Below are 20,115 nucleotides of genomic sequence, written 5' to 3'. Positions count from 1 at the left end.
CTTCAAGGTTGCTAGAAAAACACTCTTGAAATCTCAATGCCACAGACAACAAAAAATAATCGTCCAGAAATACAGGAGTAATTCACCATCATCACTTGACATGACTTTTTTTAACACTGAAAACACAAAATTGACAATCAACTCATAACGTAACTTCCAAACAAGTATGATATCAAAGTTTTGTGAAACTAACAAGCAATAATCTAAAAAATCATTCACAACGTAAAACATAAAATAAAAAAAAATAGAGCAACCAAATGAGGACTCTCAACCACAAGCCTGGCAAAAAGTTCTTTAAGTAAATTTTTAATCCAACATATAAGAAAATTTATGGACTCTCCTAACAAGAAGGGATCTCCACCTGGCAGCATTTGTACAATTACGATCACAACTCCACTACATTTCCTTTTTACACCCTTAAACTTGTACAATAACTTCTCTTCTCTGCAGGGACATCAGGTTTGCTCACCATTTGAGCTACCCATAGCCTGATTCTAGGTATATCCTCGGAATTAAATAATGTACAATTTTTAATTACAATAAACACGCCTATCCATCTGAATCAGCAGATAGAGCCATACAAAGACATGAAAGGAAGGAAATAAGAGGGAGTTCATACTAAGTTAGCTGTACAACTTCTTCGCTATACTGTCAAAGCAGACAATGATGACAGAATGCCAATCCTCCGTTCTGCAAGAGAATCAGAACCTTATAAGAGATTGCTTTTTACATTCAAAAATCATACAAACGAATAACATAATTATAATTCTATGATGCCTTTACCTTGTCACTGCATAAAAATATGAGATCAAACCCCAAAAAATATAAACAAAGTACAGAACATTGCATCTATGGGGATCAATATGACAAATTTGAATATTGTAGAAAAAGTAAGAATGAAGTGACCAACGGGTCGGTGGCCTAGCAGTATCAAGCCCTTACTTCAAAAAAATAAGTCAAGGGTTAAAACTTCAGTGGAGGCATGTGTGTGTGAGTACCAACTATGAGGAAAAAAAAAAAAAAAGTGAGCTACTTGCAAAAGAAACTCCACAACCAACCGAAGTCTTATCGGGTGTTCGGACGCAGGCATTTTTTTTTTTTTTTTTTTTGAACAATTTTATAGAAAAATGTATCAAGATCAGATGTATTCCATCCTATATTTTCTTTGTTGAAGGCGTGAATTTCTGAGACATACTTGGCACTCCAAAAAAATAAACTCCTCTCTTCCACAGCTGTTAACACTTCAGCAATACTTTAATGTACTAATCATAAAAATCATTTTTTATAAATAATAAATATTATCAAGGCACCAACGGCATCCCCCTATCAGGGCCTATGGCATGCCCGCATTTAGCTCTTAATATGTAAATGACCTACACGGGCAGCAGCATATCAACTAAGGTTTCAACAGCGAACTGATGTACAACCAATGGCTCACCGAGAAAGAAAATAACTAGTAAAAAAATTGAGAAAAATGGCATAACAAACGCTTGCAAATCTTGGAACAATTTTCCTTGTGTATGAAAACCTATGTTACACGGACTCTTCAAAAGTACTGAAGTACCAGTGTCGGACACATATTGCTCAAGCATGGGTATCCGAATCTTTTGGTTGGACATGTATTTAAAAAACATATTCAATCATTCAATTTTATTATATTGTATTTTTAATCAGTTAAATGTCAATATTGAACATTGTGTTACACAAAAACAAGGGTTATAAACACAAAACCCCCCTCTACTTTTAAAATTGTGCATAAAACCCTAATAGAATCAAATAGGTCCCTCAACAAACAAAACCCATCATTTTACCCCCAAAACCCGTGATCAGCCCGTTAATTGGGTTGTGAAATAACAAATTTGACTTTACTATTTAATATTAAATTTAAACTTAAAAATTATTTTTGTAAGTGACCATTTTACCCTTTCATTATTTAATCCAAATTATCGTCACTACGTCGTTTTGTCACCAAACAAGCAAACAGTTTCCTTCCCTCTTTGATTTCACGCAAAGCTTATATGCATATAACCATACGAGGTGAAGGATCGTTCACTATATTGCAAGAGAGGATCCCAGCGACAATGACCGTTAAGACAAGAGAGAGGATCCCAGCGACGATGGCTTCACGATTCCGGCGAGGTGAAGTACTGTTCACTATATTGCAAGTATGTTTTGACACTGATCGCAAAGTTAGTCTTCGTTTTCCAGCCAGGAAAAAACCACCATGGACGTGTACAGCTCGAACTGCAAGCAGACCGCAGAGGTGGTGTTCGATCAACTCGGTCGGAAATACAGTCTACTCCTCAATTCGCACTCCATCGACGATTCCTCCTCTTTTTTTTTTCTTTTTTTATTTGATAATTAAACATGTTATGGTAAAAATATTGGTAACCGACGATTCCTCTTCTCTTAACGGAGAACCTTCACCAACGAATCCAGCAACAACCCGGTTCATGTCGGAGGACCCACCAACTCTCTTCTCACCGACGGTGATCTCTCCACCTTCTCTTGGAATTCTGAAACCTTTCTTCAATTTCATTTTTTTTTGGGTTAAGTCCAGCTACACCCCCTGAACATTGCCAATATTCCACACACCCCCCCTCTACATTTCATAATTCCACCTACACCCCTTGTCAGTAACGGCCGTTTAATTTACTAACAGAAAGGTGTGATTTTACTATTTAACCCTTGAATTATATATCAAAATTTATAACTTAAAGGAAAAGACCTTAACACCCTTTTTCTCTCTCTACTCACACACCCTATATATATCTTCTTTTTTCATTTTTCTTCATTATTGCCTATGACAAAGAAACTATGCCACCGATAGAATACACAAACAGCAACTATCGGAAAAGATGGTTCTTAACATAGTCAAGCCATTCTCCTTACTGCCCGTCGTTCAATTGCAAGGAATTGAACTGAACATTACCGAAGAAGGGATTGCCAGACTGAACTGGGTGAAGCGATCTCCGGCGAGTTACAAAATCGATCTCCCAGTTTCTCCACCTCGACCTACCACCACCATGGTCGACCACCAACTACCACGTATATATACGCAGACATATATATACGGACAGACACATATACACATAGACACACATATACATTACACACAAGTCTGACTCCGGCGAGCTTCGATCCAGTCCGCGCGAGCAGTACAAGTGAGCCTCAGATTCGACGACGTTGAAGTCTATGTGAGCCTCGGTGAAACCCAATTCAAAACGGCCATAGACACGCCAGAGCTCTGTCGAAGAATCCAGCCTAGCTCTATAACTTCATCACCATTGTCGAAACTGCAAGCTTCACCGACCTTGTCACAGTTCGCCTCATGCCGGTCATTTCATTGCTCCAAACAATCTCATCGGCGTCCTTTATTGAAGCATGCCCGCCATTCACGAAAATCTTATATACGGCGGTGATGGTAGATTCCGATGGTTTCGACGGCAATACGAGAAACCCAGCGACTAACAGCAAACCTATGCTCTGAAGTCTGATCAGTGGCCACGGAAAACCAAACGGCGAGAAACATGCCGAACAAGCAAGGACTGAAAACACGAAGGCAAATAAAATTTCTTTGGCGGCTGTGGGATATGGCGTTAATGGAGGACCGAATCGGAACAGTGGCCACGGTTGAAGGCCATGTTGCCTCGAGACCAACGAAATCGACGGCAGTAGAGAACTTGATTTTTTGACTGAATCGGAGAGCAAAAAGGACTGCAAGACGGGGATGACGGCGACCACAATAGCTGTGACGAGGACAGCGGCGACCTCTGACTGGACTGTTCTTACTGGCGATGCAAGGATGTGCGACGAGGGTCTATTCTTAGCTACGAGAAGTGGGTCTGAACTAAACGACGGTGAAGAGGATTGAACGAAGATGCATCGTCTCTTACCGACGAGAACGTGAGGACGACGGCGACATCGACCTGAAATGGTGGGGTTTTGATCGACGGGGGCAAAATTGGGCATTCCCACCGTCCACGGAGATGTATGTGTGTGTGACTGTGTGTGAGACAAAGAGAATCCTCTTTGATTCTAGAGTTGAACTTTGAGCATCCTTCTTCACTACAATTTAGAGCTTGATTAAGATGGCATTCCCACCTTATGCTTCACTAATAATTTTAGGATTGATTGGGATTTTGATTTGATTTGTTTCTTTATTGCTATGGATGGATTATTAGGCTTTGTATAGAAGAATAACTCTTTTTAGAAGATCTATCTTGTTGAAAAATTGAGGGCAATTTTGTAAATTTGCATTGGTCAATGAGGTTAAAAATGTCATTTCAAGTATTGTAAGGGCAAAATTGACCTTATACCAATTTGTTCATGCTGACACCGTCCGTTACTTAACGGCAGGGGGTAATTTGCTACATAAACCAAAACCTCAAGGGAAGTAGGTGGAATTATGAAACGTAGAGGGGGTGTATGTGGAATATTGGCAAACGTCAAGGGGTGTAGGGGGAATTAACCCTTTTTTTTTTGCTCCAAAATCTTTTCCGGTGTATTGGGTATTTGAAGGTCTATTCTGGGTTTTGTTAATAATCTTCTTGGGTCTTGTATAATTGTCTATCTATATATATACACACACTGTATATAGCTTGATCATATGGGCGGTCTTCAAACTTTTTGTTAGAAACCCAACGGCGTTGATGCGGAAGAAACCCTCTTCCAATCGTCGTTTTCGCAGCCATTTAGATCTATCCACGGGAATTTTTGTAACTTTAAAAAAATAATTTTCAGATTTTAATTTAATATTAAATATCAAGGTCAAATTTGACATTTCACAGTCCAATTAATGGGCCGGTCACGGTTTTCGGGTAAAATGACGGGTTTTGTTAGTCGAGGGACCTATTTGATTCTACTGGGCTTTTATGTACAATTTTAGAAGTAGAGTGGGGTTTTGTGATTTTAACCCTAAAAACAATATTTTACTCTAAAAAATAATATAAAAAATTAAACAAAATGAATATATGGCATTGGCAATGTCCATGTGTCCTTTCTGTTTGGAGATTTGACAAGTCCGCCATATGGATACAAACACACGTACCCGAGTCCATGTAACATAGATTAAAAGATATTACAATAGCAAAAATAAACATGAAGAAAGAAGAGAACTAGGTACCTCCAGCTGCAACAAGTTTCTCTACACGTGCAACTATGTGCTTTCCATAAGTGTACTTCTTCAAAGCATTCAGATGAACCTTTATTCGGTTAAGAATCAGTTCAAGTTGCTGGTCATCACAAGTCTCCAGCACTTTCTGCACGACGTAGTTTCCAAACTGATCTTTCATCATTGCCTGACTCCAACAAGAGAAAATAGAAAAGAGGAAGATTAATGAGTGGCAAACAGTATCACCATGAACCAGACAACAGACAATATTAGAAAGCATTAGCAAAAAAAATCTGTCAGAGCAATTGAGCATGAACTACATATAAGAATCCTGTAACAGCTTCAGAGAAAGGAGGACAATAATTCCAATCACTGGAGAACTGTTTGAAAGCATAGAAACCCAAGGGCAAGGATTCAAATCTCATTACACTATATTATATATATATGAAAGCAAAAGCATCTGTTAATTAACCAAAGTGCCATTCAGCTTCCCGAGTCTCCTGCTGAGGATGGAAATGTTGGCCAAATGCTCTATGTGAGACACACATAAGCACGCGAGCACACACGCAGAAGCGCACACATGCATGCGCGCACACAAGGATTCCCCACATTCTTCTATCATTTTATTTATGCAAGTTCTTGTTGAATGCACAACATTCAATGTCTACACAATATAAATTTTCCACTCAATTTTAGTGTCTTCATTTTATTTTTACTTTTTTATTTTTGAGTGGGGATTGGGTGGAATTGGTATATGGATATTTGTTATCTCAATCTTTTAGTCCTATTGTCTCAAGCAGTCTCCATTATTTTAATTATGTGAAGGTTGAACAGTCTGTTGAACACCCATCAACAATACTAAATAACTTGTTTTCATCTCCAAGAGCATGGTTCTAAGGTTTGAATTTCCTGGCTGTTTTTTCACTTTAGAACTTAATTTTTATGAATTGTGTTAATTCATTGAAAATATTTACCAGAACTTTTAGAACTACTTTTACTATTCTATGTTTTAACTGGTTTTGTTGATATGTTGCTGGAAATGGAAATTTTTAGATTAGTTAATGAAAAGTTAATTGGCCAAAGTTTCCTACTTCAAAAAAAAAAAATTCCCATTTTCCAGTTTATTGCTCCCTCTCTCTCATGCTTATATAAAATAGAACACCAAATTATTTGCAAGAATAGATTTTTCCTTGTCAGGTAGAACATGCGAAAATCTGATTCAGAAGCCAAATTTATGTTTTAAGCATAATCAAAATGGCCGGGGGTCCAATTGGCTCAATGATTCTATTAGATCTTTTGACCAGAAAAGGACACCATCAATATATGTCACAAGTTTCGGTGATTGATTTTGGAGGAACTGTAAACATAGCAGGGACTACCTAATATAATGCATTCGCCTGTCCATGATGATTGGTTTCTAGCTACAAATGCTATTCAAAACCATAAAACCAAATTCTCCAGTAATTCCCTACCTTCCCAAACCTATAACTTCTTCCCTCAAATAGGTCAATGCTTTTTATATCATAGTAAAAAGAACATATAATTTTATTGATTTTCCATACCAAAAATAATAATAAAAAAACAAATTTTTAGAAGTAAAAAAGTAAGTCCAAAAAATTAACATGATAATTGAAAACAGTAAAGTTAAAACGTAAAAGGTGAGGAGTGGTAAATAGTTGAAAGCATTAAAGATAAAAGGCTGGTTGAGTAGTAAAGAAGTGTATTGGGTTTTTGGGGGGGGGGGGGGGGGGGGGGGGGGGTTGTCAAGAAACACTATTAATACGACAAATCATGAAAGAGCTGACTGATTGAAATACCCTGTTCTATCACTTTGGGTTAATCGGTAAAATTCCCGGCAGAAATGCACAGAACCTTCCTTTTATGTTCCGAGCAGTAAAAGTTTCCGATGAAAGGAAACTTGAATAACAACAAAAAGGACAAAAGATGATGAAGAATTTAGGCCACCCATCAATAAGATGCAACTAAGCCACAGAAAGAAGGATGAATTGGATATTGGTTGATGCAACTTAAGGACAATGAACATATGGCGACGAGTGAAAGAAAATGTCCAATAAGCTTGACATGCCTCTTCAATTTATACAGTGATGTGGAGCATAAGGCCAACTGACTAACCTGAAGCGGCTCATTTTCATCCGTGGAGCCAAGCATCTCATTCACCAGGATTTGGCATTCCTCGGGAGTTCCAAAAGTCAAACACTTCTCTACAACATTGGAGGCGAACTTTTGTTGGCTCATATGAACTATCCGTCCAATAAGTTTATTAATTATAGCAGAACGTTCATGTGGCTTCCCGTGTTCAAGCACATGCTGTCGGAATAACATGCAAGCAATCAGAAGGGTAGATGTAGCAACTGAGCTAAAACTAATAACACACAAGAAGTGATAAATTTCATCTAATAACACACAAGAAGTGATGAATTTCACAAATTTAATCCTATTTTTTATGCCAGTGGAGTGGACAATCGTGGATTTTACAAGGGGCAAAATTAGAAGGAAGCAATTGTACAGCCTCAATTGGAAAATATGCACCAAAAAATATTCATTGCTCACAAGGGGAAGTTAAGGCTATAACATGTATGATAAACAAATTTTAAAAATTAATTAATAAAACCATGTGATAATAAATAACATTACAAAATTTATGTACGTTAGATGAGTAGGAGTTTCTAGGTATCAGCTCTTGATGATAAGAAGATCAATTTACCAAACAACAGAGCACAGTAGACTGGAAGCCCACAGTTGTCATATTAAAATTAGCCTATTAGGAAAAAACCTAAAAAAAAAAAATTGATTTAAATCAACAAGTGACTTCACAATTCGAAAGAAAAGACAATCAACACTCTGTAGCATGTCCATGAAAGTAAATGCAATTTATTAGAAGTGGTTTCTCTCTTATGCCAATCAACATTAGATCTACCGTAGTACACTTCCAACAGATTTTCCTGTATTAGTTGATTTGGAGCAATTACGCGGTCTGACAAATTTAAATCCTTTTTAAATGAAAAGGAATGCTGCATCCCAATCAACTATGAAACACTAACTTATCTAATGAAAAGGAAAAGGGAATTGAAGGTAAATATGAAGGAATGATATTGTATTCTCTCTCAGCTACACATTGATTTCCACCATTCAAATGGAAACAAATTCAACTTGAATGGGTTAGCAGTCACCGAGTAGGCCAATCAAGGGAGTTAATGGTATGAAAAAAGAAAAGGAAATAAATGATGGTTTAGCTCCCCATGTTTTTATACGCAAAAGATCTTAAAGAACTGAGAAATTCGTTTGACAAAACCCATTGTCCGAAATTCCGAATTAACAATGTGAAAATATCAAAAGCAAAGTCATTTATCCAACTTACAGTACAACCCCGAATATGCAGGAAAACGGTGGTCAGTAAAAAGCTTCCAAAAAATACAGCATACCTGAACTACATAATTCCCATATTGATCCTGCGCCAACATGCAAACAGACTGCAAAATCTCATCCATCACTATATATTGGGTTTTTGGGTCTTTGCAATGCTCCAGGACTCTCTGTCACATGAAAGTTGTACTATTTAACAATCATATTCGTTTTACTCATTTCCGTCGATTTTCATGATCTCCACAATATAAAATATATGGCAAATTAATAACAGATAGCTCTCAACCTGTATGACACGACAACCATATGGATGGGTAGACAGTGTCAAAACTTGATCATAAACTATTGCGACGATGAATTGAATGGCATCTTGAGGTATGCATTCAATACACTTCTGAATGACATGATTCCCGTTCTGATCACGTACACAGCGCATGACATGACCATCAAGCTCTGCAACCATTCTAGTCTGCTGGTCCAGATTGACAACTTCTATAGCCTGGATAATTCAAACAAAGTGTGTAAAAGCTAGTACCTTCAGCATTAACGCTGTAGCATATTAGTCTCCATTCAATTAGCACTGGGATACTTTTGCACATAATAAGCACTATTATGGAGTGGACCTTGATCTTAACCCCCTCACGTAGTCTTTAGAGGATACTTCTTTAAATAATTTAAGTCAAAAATATAAAACCAGTGTGTTCATTTCTTAATCAAGGTGCCAAGCATATTTAGGCAAAATCCACATATTTGTTTCTATCAATCTTTTAAAACAAAAATAGGAGCTTTTGACTTCCCATGACTAGCAAGACACAATCCACTAATTTTCAGCATGTTGTTTGGTGCTCTTCCCATTTTCTTGCTTCAGAAAAAGTGCATCGAAAGATTAATTTTCATCAGGTGAATGGTATAATCGCCATTTAAACAAGAAAAAAAAAAAAATTAAGCTTAAAAAAAAAAATTAAGCTTTCTGGTAGACTGAAAAGGCTAGCAGGAACATAAAACTGTTCCACAATTTAATAACTATCCAGTAGAGAAGAAATTTCTATACAATAGTTCGTGATCATAAAACCCTGTGCATTCAGGGGCGGACCGTAGTGTAGACCAAGGGTGGCCAAGTGTAGACCCAATTTTTTAAAGAAACTTACCATATATGCTTATATGATAAATTAATTTTAAAAAATATAAAAGGAAATTGTCTTTTGGCCCCTCCAAAATTTTTGAGAAACTTATATGAATATTTTAACTCCTTGATATTGTGATCTGATGAAGTTTATAAAAATCTATAATGACCTTACCAAAATGAGATATCAAGAGATTAGACAGTGCTAGTGCTCAAGATAATGTGTCTTTGGACATGAAATAAGATAAAGAGCATTAAAATAAAGCAATAAAAAAGGTTTGTATAAGATTTCAAAATTTTATATTATTATTATTTTTAGCATTTGTTATCATTTAGTCATAATTAAAATGTTTAATTGATTAAAATTACGTTATGTGATACCACAAATTTTTTTTTCTGAATCAATTTAAAACTATATTCATATTCACTTTATTTTTCTCATTTTAGCATTTTCACCGCAATTTTTCTCTCTATATATATTGTCATTATATGCTCTTAATAGGTTATGCAATATTGGTTGTTTACAAGTAATCTTATTTTAGAATTTATCTTTGGTATTTTGAATCTATAGTTAAAATTCTACTGTAGATAAAAATACATTATAAATTATATATTTTATTAAAAAATAATTTTTTTAAACTAATTCGGCCCCCCCAAATCCAACTTCCTGGGTCCACCCCTGTGTGCATTATTCACCATTTTCTAAATCAAGCTTTGATCTGCTTTCCACCGTTTCAGCCACAAAAAGTTGGAATAAGAACCCGTTGCGATATTGGCTAGTATTATTTAGCCTGTTGCTGAAGCATGAGTTAATGCTAAGAATGTCAAAAGTGTGCAGCACTATTGGACAGCACATAAAGTCACCCACATATATGTATACATAAAAGAAATTTTGAGATAATATACAGTAGGTAGTTTGATCAACATGGTGAAGATACCTTCTGGATCACTCGACAGCCATACATTTGAAGGCTAAGGGTCAGGACGTGCCCGCTGAGCTGTTCAGCTAGTTCTCTTAACTGAGATGCAGTTCCATGTTCAAGAAACTGAAAACAACAGTAAGTGTTACCCAGGCTTAACTCTTTCCAAATTCTTGTACAGAAATTAACTACATAATTGAACATACAAAATATACTAGTACCTACCCAATTAACACATTGAACGCAAATGAATTGAGACAGTAATTTACCTTCTGTATCACATAATTACCAAACACATCAGTCATCAGTGTAAGAGCTTGAGGCATAATTTCATTGAAAACCATGTTTATCTCTTCTATTGTGGCAGTTTCAAGTTTCTGTTGGATAAACCTACTCCCATACTGATCAACGCTGCATACAAGGTTAATATGAAGTATATAAATATCAGGAGGCTTGGACAGGAAACAGAAAGGGTAGGTAAATTAATGAGCAATATGTACCTGAATTCAACAACATGACCTGCAATTTCTGAAAGCTCAAAACACTTAGTTTTATTGTTCTTGAACTCATCTACTAATGAGAATGCAAAACTTTCATCAAATTTACCACCGCCTTCTGAGTGCCAAGATCCCATGACACCCCCAGAAAAGTTGCACAAGCCTGAAGGAAAACGCATGTTAGAATCACCAAGCTTTACTGGACTTCTTGATTCAATTGGGGAGCTTGGGAAAGGGGGACCTGCCAAAGGGCTTCCAGGATAGGACATGCCCACACCAAATGCCAGGTTACCATAATAATTCAATCTACCAGATTTACCATGGTAGGGAAGGCCATACTGTGTTTTCTGAGGTGAAAGCAATGGCCCCGGGTAAGCTTTTTGAAATCCAAGTAAATTCATGTATGAATTACTGATGCATTCCCTATTCATAGATGGGTCATTGAGGGCCGCAATCTGTGCAGCAGCATACTCAGTTGATCTCAAGTACTGAAGATATGAGGGATCTGTGAGGGGTGCCTGAAGAGTACTCCCTGCACAGTGATTTCCAGTTCTGCGAAGATTCTGCAATTCTGCTGCTGTAGCTATTAAATTTGGTCCCAAATCCAAACCTCCACCAAATGCTGTAGAGTCCATGCCAGATATACGCATCGCTGATGCAGCAGCAGCAGCATTTTCAAAGGCAGGCAGTAACATTGTGGATGGTGATGTATGGTTAATGGCATACCCACTTAAGCCATGGACTGAAAATGATGAATTTGGACCATCCAAATTCTGATAGTTTGAAGATAAACTTCCTCTGCTATTGAGAGTTGGTGTTGAAAATCCTTTTAGATACAAGTTTGTAGACACAGCTGGTTTGTGAATTTCAACTTGTCCATCAGCAACAAAGGAAGAGTGGTTCAAATTCATACCAACCCAATTACTTTTACCCATATTAGGATATGATCCTTTGGCTGATTGTGAAATGGAACGCGCATGAAAATTCCCAGATTCAGATGTATTTTGGTATGGATGTTGTTTACTATGGTTCTTATTGTCTAGCCAATTAAAGAGGTTCTGGTGATCATCAACCTCATGCTGAATTCGAGAGCAAGAATGGTTCTCTTCATCTATCTTGCCATTCATTGCTAATGTCATGCCAGACAATGCAGCAACTAGATCTGCAGGTTCATCTATACCAGGCAACACGCCAGTCGATGAGTTTGGACCAGTGACACTTCTTCTATCCATAGAGCCAGCCTTCCCTCCTCCAGCAGGCGGGATGCAAGGACTCAGAGCCCTAGCCATAAGTTGAGGGTCGGGACCGGTACTTCTAGACAAGGGGGCACCCATAGCAGATGCATAAGAATGAGAAGCTGGTGCACCAATGTTTTGGACTGCAGGCGTGGCTTGAATATTTGCACCAGAAAGTGAAACATCCATTGATGCCAATTCATTATGCAGATGAGCAAAATGGGATTCAGAAGATTCAACACTCTCATCAAATGCATTACGGGTAGCTGGACGAGAAGGATGTCTAGAAACAGATGTTGCATGACTTGCATCATCCTGCATTTAACAAAACCTGTTATCACAACCATAAACCAGCCATCTGAAAAATAAATACAAAAGCATGCATAATGTTTAGCACAACATGAATAAACATGACAAAAGTGATGGATAATGCAGTAAAAAAGATAGGGAACGAAAACGTTCAAGCACATGAAATAAAAGGAAGAGGAAGAAGCTTTTTCCGGAAACTCATTTCTCAGTGTCATAAAAGTAAAATCTGTACATTGCCAAAGTTATAACAAATTAAAAACATGAGAAATTCTTTATCACAATAGACACTCACAGTTCTAATGTAATCCACTTAATTTGCACAAATGCAGACATACAGATGAATGCATATATTGTGTGCGCATATAAATTATGTTCCAGAGCACAGTTCACATCGGTAATCCTTGGATAACAGCTTCTAAAGTACGCAGTTACTGAACTTCAATTATAGGCTAGGGCAGTATAATGTTTCTATAATTTCATTCCATCTATCGAAGAACTACAAATTCTTGATAGTTATTCAAATTGTTAGAAAGTTTCATAATGTCACATAAGATATCTTACATTAAAAAATTGACGCATATGCTAAGTGTTCACTAAATAAAAGAAAATAAATGGGAAGACGATATTGCAACCAAACCCGCCACCCAACCCCAACCCCCCCCCCCCCCCCCCCCCCCAAAACACATGATAAATGCAGTCCAATTTTTAAGTGAAATGACATTAGTGTCCCAAACTCCATAAATAAGAATTCAAAGTGTTAAAAATCAATTTTTTCATTTACATTCTAAAAGGACAAAAATAAAAAATAAAAAAACTGAAAAAAAATATTATAATAATAATAATAATAATAATGAGTAGAAATATCACTTTCTAAAAAAAATTACATTCTTTGGGTTGCAGAAAAGTTATTAGTTTAATGACACCAGATGACACTGTGTGAACATCAGAGCAGAACATATTATAAAGCAAATGGTGCATAGAAATTATATCTCCAACTTTTAGTTACTTGTTGAAATTAAATGCAGCAACTGTTTAAATATAATGCACATCATGACCACAAAATCCTTCCTAGAGTGCAGTTGAAACAATACTATTTTGACAATCTTGATCAAAAAAATTCCGTCTGATTTCCAAGACAAAAAACGGAACTGGCCCTGCTGCTTAGACAATAAAATTAGAAAGAACAAAATAAGGCCATCTTACTGTCATGTGACTATTATTTATCCTAAACATCAACATATATCTCTAACTCTTTTGAATTGCGCTTACCAGAAGTGAATAAGAAAAGAATGAGCACAGTCATCCCATAATTGAAGTTTTAGAAAAACGAGCGATTAGATAAATAGAGGAAAGGAGGAAAGGAAGCACCAGTGTATACTAAAAATCTGCAATAATCTGTGGCTCACAAACATATACAACATATGGTGGGTAAAGCTATCTTAGTAATCATCAACTAATCTTCTATGCTATAAAGGTCATACAAAAAGATAAGTTGCAAATTTATAACCAATCTTCCTAAAATGTTAACAAAAAAGGAAGATTAGCAATTCAAGTTAGAGCAATGATACGCAAAGCGAAAGAGTCCCCGAAACCTTACGTGGCTTGGCCACATCATACTCTAAAAATAGTAAGCATCCACTCTTATGCAACAAATCTCATCTTCCTCAACACTGGTTTCACAGTCAACCATTACCGTCCTCCACAACACCACCTTCAACCATTACCGCCCTCCACAACAACACCTCCTCTTCTTCAACCATCCAATTCCTCCGCCTTCTCAAACAATCAGATTCCGATCCTGATCCCTTCAAGCTCAACAAGTGTGAAGTAGTTTGGTCTTCAGATCTATCCGATTCACCATCGACTGTATCCGATTCGCGGACGAAGCTCCATCACCACCACCACCACCACCACCACCACCAATTCCATCCACAAAAGTCCGGCCTCTCTGCCGCATTATTGGACTACCAACACTCTCCAGTTCATTGTAAGCCAACTCTAAACCTGGCACCGGCGATTTTGTTGGTGCCAGTGTCGGAGGGTTCTACCAAGTACCAACTACCACCACCAATTGCCTCCGGTGAATGCGCCAATTTGGCTGATGAATTTTTTTCTTTTTTCCCTCCTGCTATACCGCATAAGAGAGGAGGTTTAATTTTTGTTTTTTAAGAGTATGACTTGCCAAGGCACATCATATTCGGGACTCCTTCGTGTTTTTAATTCGTGTTGTCTATCATTATCCTTCACGTTAATGTTTTATATGCTCGTTCCTTTGGGGTTTACTAAGGAATCAAGGAAAGATGAGATCCCTCAAGTCTCTACATTAAATATTTCACAACATATATCCATACCAGATTATCACTGTTGTTAACAAATCGATTTTGCATCAAGAGTCAAGTGAAACTTCTGAAATCCACCGGGGGGCTGCAATGATGAACAACTAACCCATGATAAGGCAAAAGTTAGAAGGCATTTCAGTACAAATATTACTGGGAGGATATAGTGGTCAATAAATTTGAAGTTGAGTGAGAGAGGGAGGGAGAGAGAGTCGAAGGCGGTTAAACAGTCCAAAGATTCAATGAAATGAAGCCCAAATAGAAAGATTAAAATGAAGAGACATGAACCTAAAGACCAAGTGTTCTTTTTCACTAATAGAAAGCATTTCAGAAATATTCAGTCCTCATTCATATAATCTAATAACCAATATTAACCCTGATTACTGCAATATTTGTACAAATGTCATGCTAGAGCAAATTTCATAACACAAGAAAAAATGATATCCTACATTATTTTATTCCCATTAGCAGGATAGATCAACAGTATCTTTAACTTGTTTATCTTGGGTCTTTTGCCAACCAAATACGTTCCATCATTCTAATAACCACCAAAGCATTGTATCAATTTTAATGCCATATTGTATTACTTTACTATATTGAAATTGGTATGAAGAAAACATGAAGATTCAAAAAACAGGGAAAGGAAATGGGAAAACTGGTTTTATTGGCAAATTGATTTCAATCCAAAACTTTAACAGAAATAAACTCGGTGCCCCTCGTTGTCAATTCACAAGTTTTCAACTCTCAATCTTGGTTTCAGAGATTCCACTGTTGTTCCACGGAAACAAGGGCACTTAAGTATTTCCCTTTTCCACCTTTTAATGGAAATGAAGACAAGCCTCTCTTCTGCATAATTTGGCATTTTAGCTAGCAAACAGACAACTGGGGATATTATAACTGGAGAGAAAAGGAATGCACTACCATGAAGCAAATATCAAATGATGGAAAATCTTATTTTATCAGTAGGATAACTACTAGCATCAATCCCAGTTGAAATCAGCATATCAGATGATTAACTTCGGGAAGTAAATAGTAAAGAATAAAAAAAAAAATTAAAGATAAACAAAATGAATACAGTACAACAGCAAACCTAAAGTTTAAAACAAAATCTGCATTAAAAGAACATCATAACACATGCAGAAATGGGCTTTTGAACCTATTGACTTTATAGCATAGGAAGAAAACAGTACTGATTAATGGCAGACAATGTAAATTACTTGATTTCAATAAGTTGCTAATATCAAGTTCTAGTTTTAAGAAGCAGAATATATCATCAACACATGTAGATACTCAATTTAAATAATTCAAAAAGGAAATCAGGGTGAGATTTATTCAATAAAAATCACCTGAATGATCTCTGCAATGCACTTCTTTGAACTTCCCAATCCCAACCCCTGCAATCCAATGAGTCCATCACCACCCCACTCCGTTGCACCTTGCGGCTTCCTTAACTCAATTCCACTCTCTTCTTTCTTCCTCCTATCACCAATTCCCCCCAAGCCCAAATTTCCGTTGCTACAGTTCTTTTGCTGTGCAAACCTCAATTCGTCCTTGGAAAACAGAGGCGGCCGAAGCCTGGGATTTATATTCGCATTCGAATAGTAATACGATATGTACGCTGGATCAGACCTCAGCTCCTCCTCCGAAACACCCCCAAAATTTATGGCCCCGCCAGAATTATGATGGAACAAGCCTCCCACAGCAGTCAGCGATCCTCCGACGGTCGGAGGGGCTGAACCACTACGATACAGACTCAGTTCCCTCTCTCGATCATCACTCATTTCTTGTCTCTGTTGCTCTCTCAGCAACATATCTAACTCTCCGCCATAATTGGTGCTTTGAAGCATCGATGGCGCTCCAATGTCAGGCATTATCTTCGAATAACTACCACTATCAGTGATCATAAATATATATATATATATATAACAGAACGAAAACTGTGCAACAAACAGAAGAGCGGGTTTGAGAGCTCAAAAAAGTGCCGAATATTCGATCTTTTTGGAGTTAGAGCTTGAAATAAATCTAAAGCTAAAGATGAACGATTCAATCGAACATTAAATAGTAAGCGAAAGTATGTGTTCTGCTGTAGTGAGTTTGAATTTACTCATAGGTATAGAAATCGCGTTGAAAATGACCAATCATTGCGATGCTGTGGTGAAGAGCGTCGGTGATCGACGATGGTTTTCGCCATTTTCAGAGCGAGATGTGTGTGTTTAAGAGAGAAGCGGGGGAAGGAGTTGAGAGAGAACAGTAAACTGAAGAACGGAGTGATGAGCTGGGGAAATATGGACGGTTTGATGAAGTGACGGACGACAGAGATTAATTCTAGTGGGACTTGTTCTTACAGTGGCTCTTTAGGGTTTTATTTCAAGGATTTAATGCCGGTTTGGTGGGTTTGGATATTTTTTCATTGAAATTTCAATTATTACTAAAATGCAAACTTATGGGGTGTTTGATTCAATTTTTAAAAAAAAAATTATTAAAAATTTTTTAAAAAATTTAAAAGATTGTGTTGTGAATGAAAAGTGTTTTTAATTGAGTTTTCAAAATTATTAAATAAATTTTTATATAATTTTTTAATTTTGTTATTATAAGAAAATTGTTCTAAAAGAAAATAAACGAGCAGCTCGTTGTATTCTAAAAATCTAGTTCAATACTATTGTGATACTTTTCAACATGCATGTAAGAATAGGGTTTAGCTTGATTATATACCTGTTTGCACACCAACACCAACACCAAAGTAAAGAAAAAATTAAAAAAAGTAAAAATTTAATAAATTATTGATAGACATTAATTATGTTTTATTTGAGGGTCCGTTTGGTTAGCTATAAATTGATGGTAGAAAGTAAAAAGAAGAGAAAGTAAAGTGAAAGAAAAGAAAATTATATTCCTATCATGCATTTGGTTAGCATGATTTTTTTGTAAAAATTTTGTGGAAAAATGTTGTTTCATCGTGAAAGGAAGAGAAAGTAAAGTGAAAGAAAAAAAAATTATATTTCTATCATGCATTTGGTTAGCATGATTTTTTTGTCCAAATTTTGTGAGAAAATGTTGTTTCATTAGTTTGGTTAGCTGAAAAGAAAATGATTTATATGCCAAAACTAACCTTATGAATTCAATACTAAGTAATTTACATCATGCAACAAGCATAATAAAAAATATAAATAATTGTATTATGAATAAAAATATATGTGCGTACATATATATGGAGTCCTAATTTAAAGAGTCATAAAATTATAACTTAACTATGAATCCTAATTTAAAGAGTTAGAAAGTTGTAATATAATTAGAAGTCATAATTTATCAAAAAGAAGTCGTTCCTTTTGTGATTCTGAAAAAGAAAGAAGAAAAATAACTGACAATGGTATAATTGAAAACTAACATATAATGATACAACTTTCACGGGAAACTGAAATTTTCGCATGTTTTATGGAGTCAACATTTTGAAGAAAATCAATCAGTTGCGGGAATATCATTTTCCTACGCTAACCAAACTACAAAATAATTTTAAAAAAATTCAGTTCTTTTCCTTTTTAGCTAGTTGACGCTAACCAAACTAACCCTAATGCACATGATATTTATAATAGAAAAAATTTATCAGCACAAGGAAACCTATTACAATAGATAAATTAGAGAAAAATAATAATAATAATAATAATAATTAGCTACTTGGTTTGTAATTTTGAAAATAGTTCTCAATAATTGAAAGAATATAAAACTGTTATCAAAGAACAATCTTTTATAAAAAAAATTTAAGGAGTAATGATACTTACACTGATTTGTTGCACCGAATGTTTCTGATTGGGTAGAGGGTCGCACTTCTTTATTTATGCGATTTGTTATAATGAATTATCAGACCTATTTCTTTTAATCGATCTATTTATGCATAAATAAATAAATAGGTCCCTCGATTTACATGTACTATGCATAAATAACCAATTAGAAACATTCGGTGCAACAATTCGGTACAACAAATCGGTGTAAGTATCATTACTCTTTTTTAAAACATACATTTTTATACTTAACTTTCATAAAACAATTTTTAGAAAACTGAACCAAGTAGAATTTTTGTACAGCTTTCAATTTTCAAAGAACAGAAAACTATTTCTATAGTTAAAAACCAAGCAGGTCTGAAAACTACCCAAAATTTAACTTATCTATATATTATGAAAATTAGCTAATTGCAAAAAAAAAACCCCTCGACTTTCACCCGTTAGCAAAAAACTCCTTTTATGAATTATTTTAGCAAAAAAAAACCCCTCAACTATCATGAGGGGGTATTTTAACTTCTGTCCATTTAAGGGGTTATGTTTTGGACGAAAATACCCCTTAAACAGAAAGGAAGCCATCCGGACCAGATTTGATTAAGCTAATAATTATCACCCGGAATTGTATAGTAAAGAAGGTGAAAATTTGTTATGGTGTTTCACTAAAACACCAGGAATTTTATTGGCTTAAATTATACATCAATTGAGCAAGACTAGTTGTGGTAGTGAAAGTAAACGTTCTTTATTCCAATCCAGTGCTATATATATAGTATATGTTAATCTATAATACATGCATATTCTGCAACAATGTATAATCTATATATTAATCTGCCAAGTTTTCAATTGTATATGTTCTATAACAGTTCATGAGAAGTAGTAGAGAGATTGATCAAGAAATAGAGATGCCGAACTTGGAATTCCTATAACATCATGAAGGTAAAAAAATGGTGGATTGAGTACTTGATGTTCAGTTGGCTTTCTCATTGAAATTGGTGGCCGGACCAGATTTGTACTTCAGATGGTGGCCACAGTGAAGGCAGCGCCGACACCATCACAACCTTCGCTCCAAGCTCGAGAAGGATCTGAAAATTACAGGAATGGGTCTTGTCTCTGTCTTCGACAATGACCTCGACGCTGCGACTAGATCAGAAAGTTTAAGGCGACGGCTTTTTTGGTGGTTATGGCAACAACGGTGGGTAAGGGATTTAGGGGCAGATCGGTGGTGGTGGTGTTATTATATGGGTATGTTACAGTCAATTTCACACACACATAAACCCAGCAAAGACTGGCTAACTGTAGTGATAAAAATAGCAAAGGCAGTTCGGTGATAAATCCGGAGAGCTCTACCCCGGTGTACGTCAGTTCCGGTGCCAGCAACAAGCTCCAATGACACTCTAGCAAGATGACCCACCACAACAATTGGATCTTAGA

General features: G+C 36.2%; 1 protein-coding gene across 3 annotated transcripts; it reads right to left on the bottom strand.

Annotated features, from left to right (window-relative positions):
- Positions 1-211: 211 nt before the first annotated feature.
- On the bottom strand, positions 212-17,234 carry LOC132312072 (pumilio homolog 1-like). Of its 3 annotated transcripts, none has more exons than XM_059810313.1 (10): positions 16,264-17,234; positions 11,279-12,587; positions 11,041-11,200; positions 10,810-10,951; positions 10,559-10,666; positions 8,784-8,996; positions 8,557-8,667; positions 7,247-7,441; positions 5,126-5,300; positions 212-690 (listed from the first exon to the last, which is right to left on the bottom strand). In XM_059810313.1, the coding sequence occupies exons 1-10, from the start codon at positions 16,819-16,821 to the stop codon at positions 644-646; spliced, it is 3,018 nt and encodes a 1,005-aa protein (XP_059666296.1). In that variant the 5' UTR covers positions 16,822-17,234; the 3' UTR covers positions 212-643. The 3 variants fall into 3 exon arrangements, with proteins under 3 accessions (XP_059666296.1, XP_059666297.1, XP_059666295.1); XM_059810314.1 differs by having other exon boundaries at positions 11,357-12,587; positions 16,264-17,233; XM_059810312.1 differs by having other exon boundaries at positions 11,041-12,587; positions 16,264-17,233.
- Positions 17,235-20,115: the final 2,881 nt, after the last annotated feature.

Source organism: Cornus florida, unplaced genomic scaffold (assembly GCF_030987335.1).
Source record: "Cornus florida cultivar Cherokee Brave unplaced genomic scaffold, ASM3098733v1 CherokeeBrave_3.0.0_Hap2_Chr06, whole genome shotgun sequence".
NCBI classification, from domain to species: domain Eukaryota; kingdom Viridiplantae; phylum Streptophyta; class Magnoliopsida; order Cornales; family Cornaceae; genus Cornus; species Cornus florida.
The sequence above is the reverse complement of the archived record's forward strand: the minus strand, read 5'-3'. Positions and strand labels throughout refer to the sequence as shown.

Excerpts from the sequence above, each read along its gene's own strand:
- LOC132312072 (XM_059810312.1), bottom strand. The coding sequence starts at position 16,821 with ATGATCACTGATAGTGGTAGTTATTCGAAGATAATGCCTGACATTGGA. Across the intron at positions 10,952-11,040 it reads GGTCATGTTGTTGAATTCAG|CGTTGATCAGTATGGGAGTA; the intron begins GTACATATTGCT and ends CCTTGTATGCAG. Across the intron at positions 8,668-8,783 it reads ATGGTTGTCGTGTCATACAG|AGAGTCCTGGAGCATTGCAA; the intron begins GTTGAGAGCTAT and ends TTCATGTGACAG.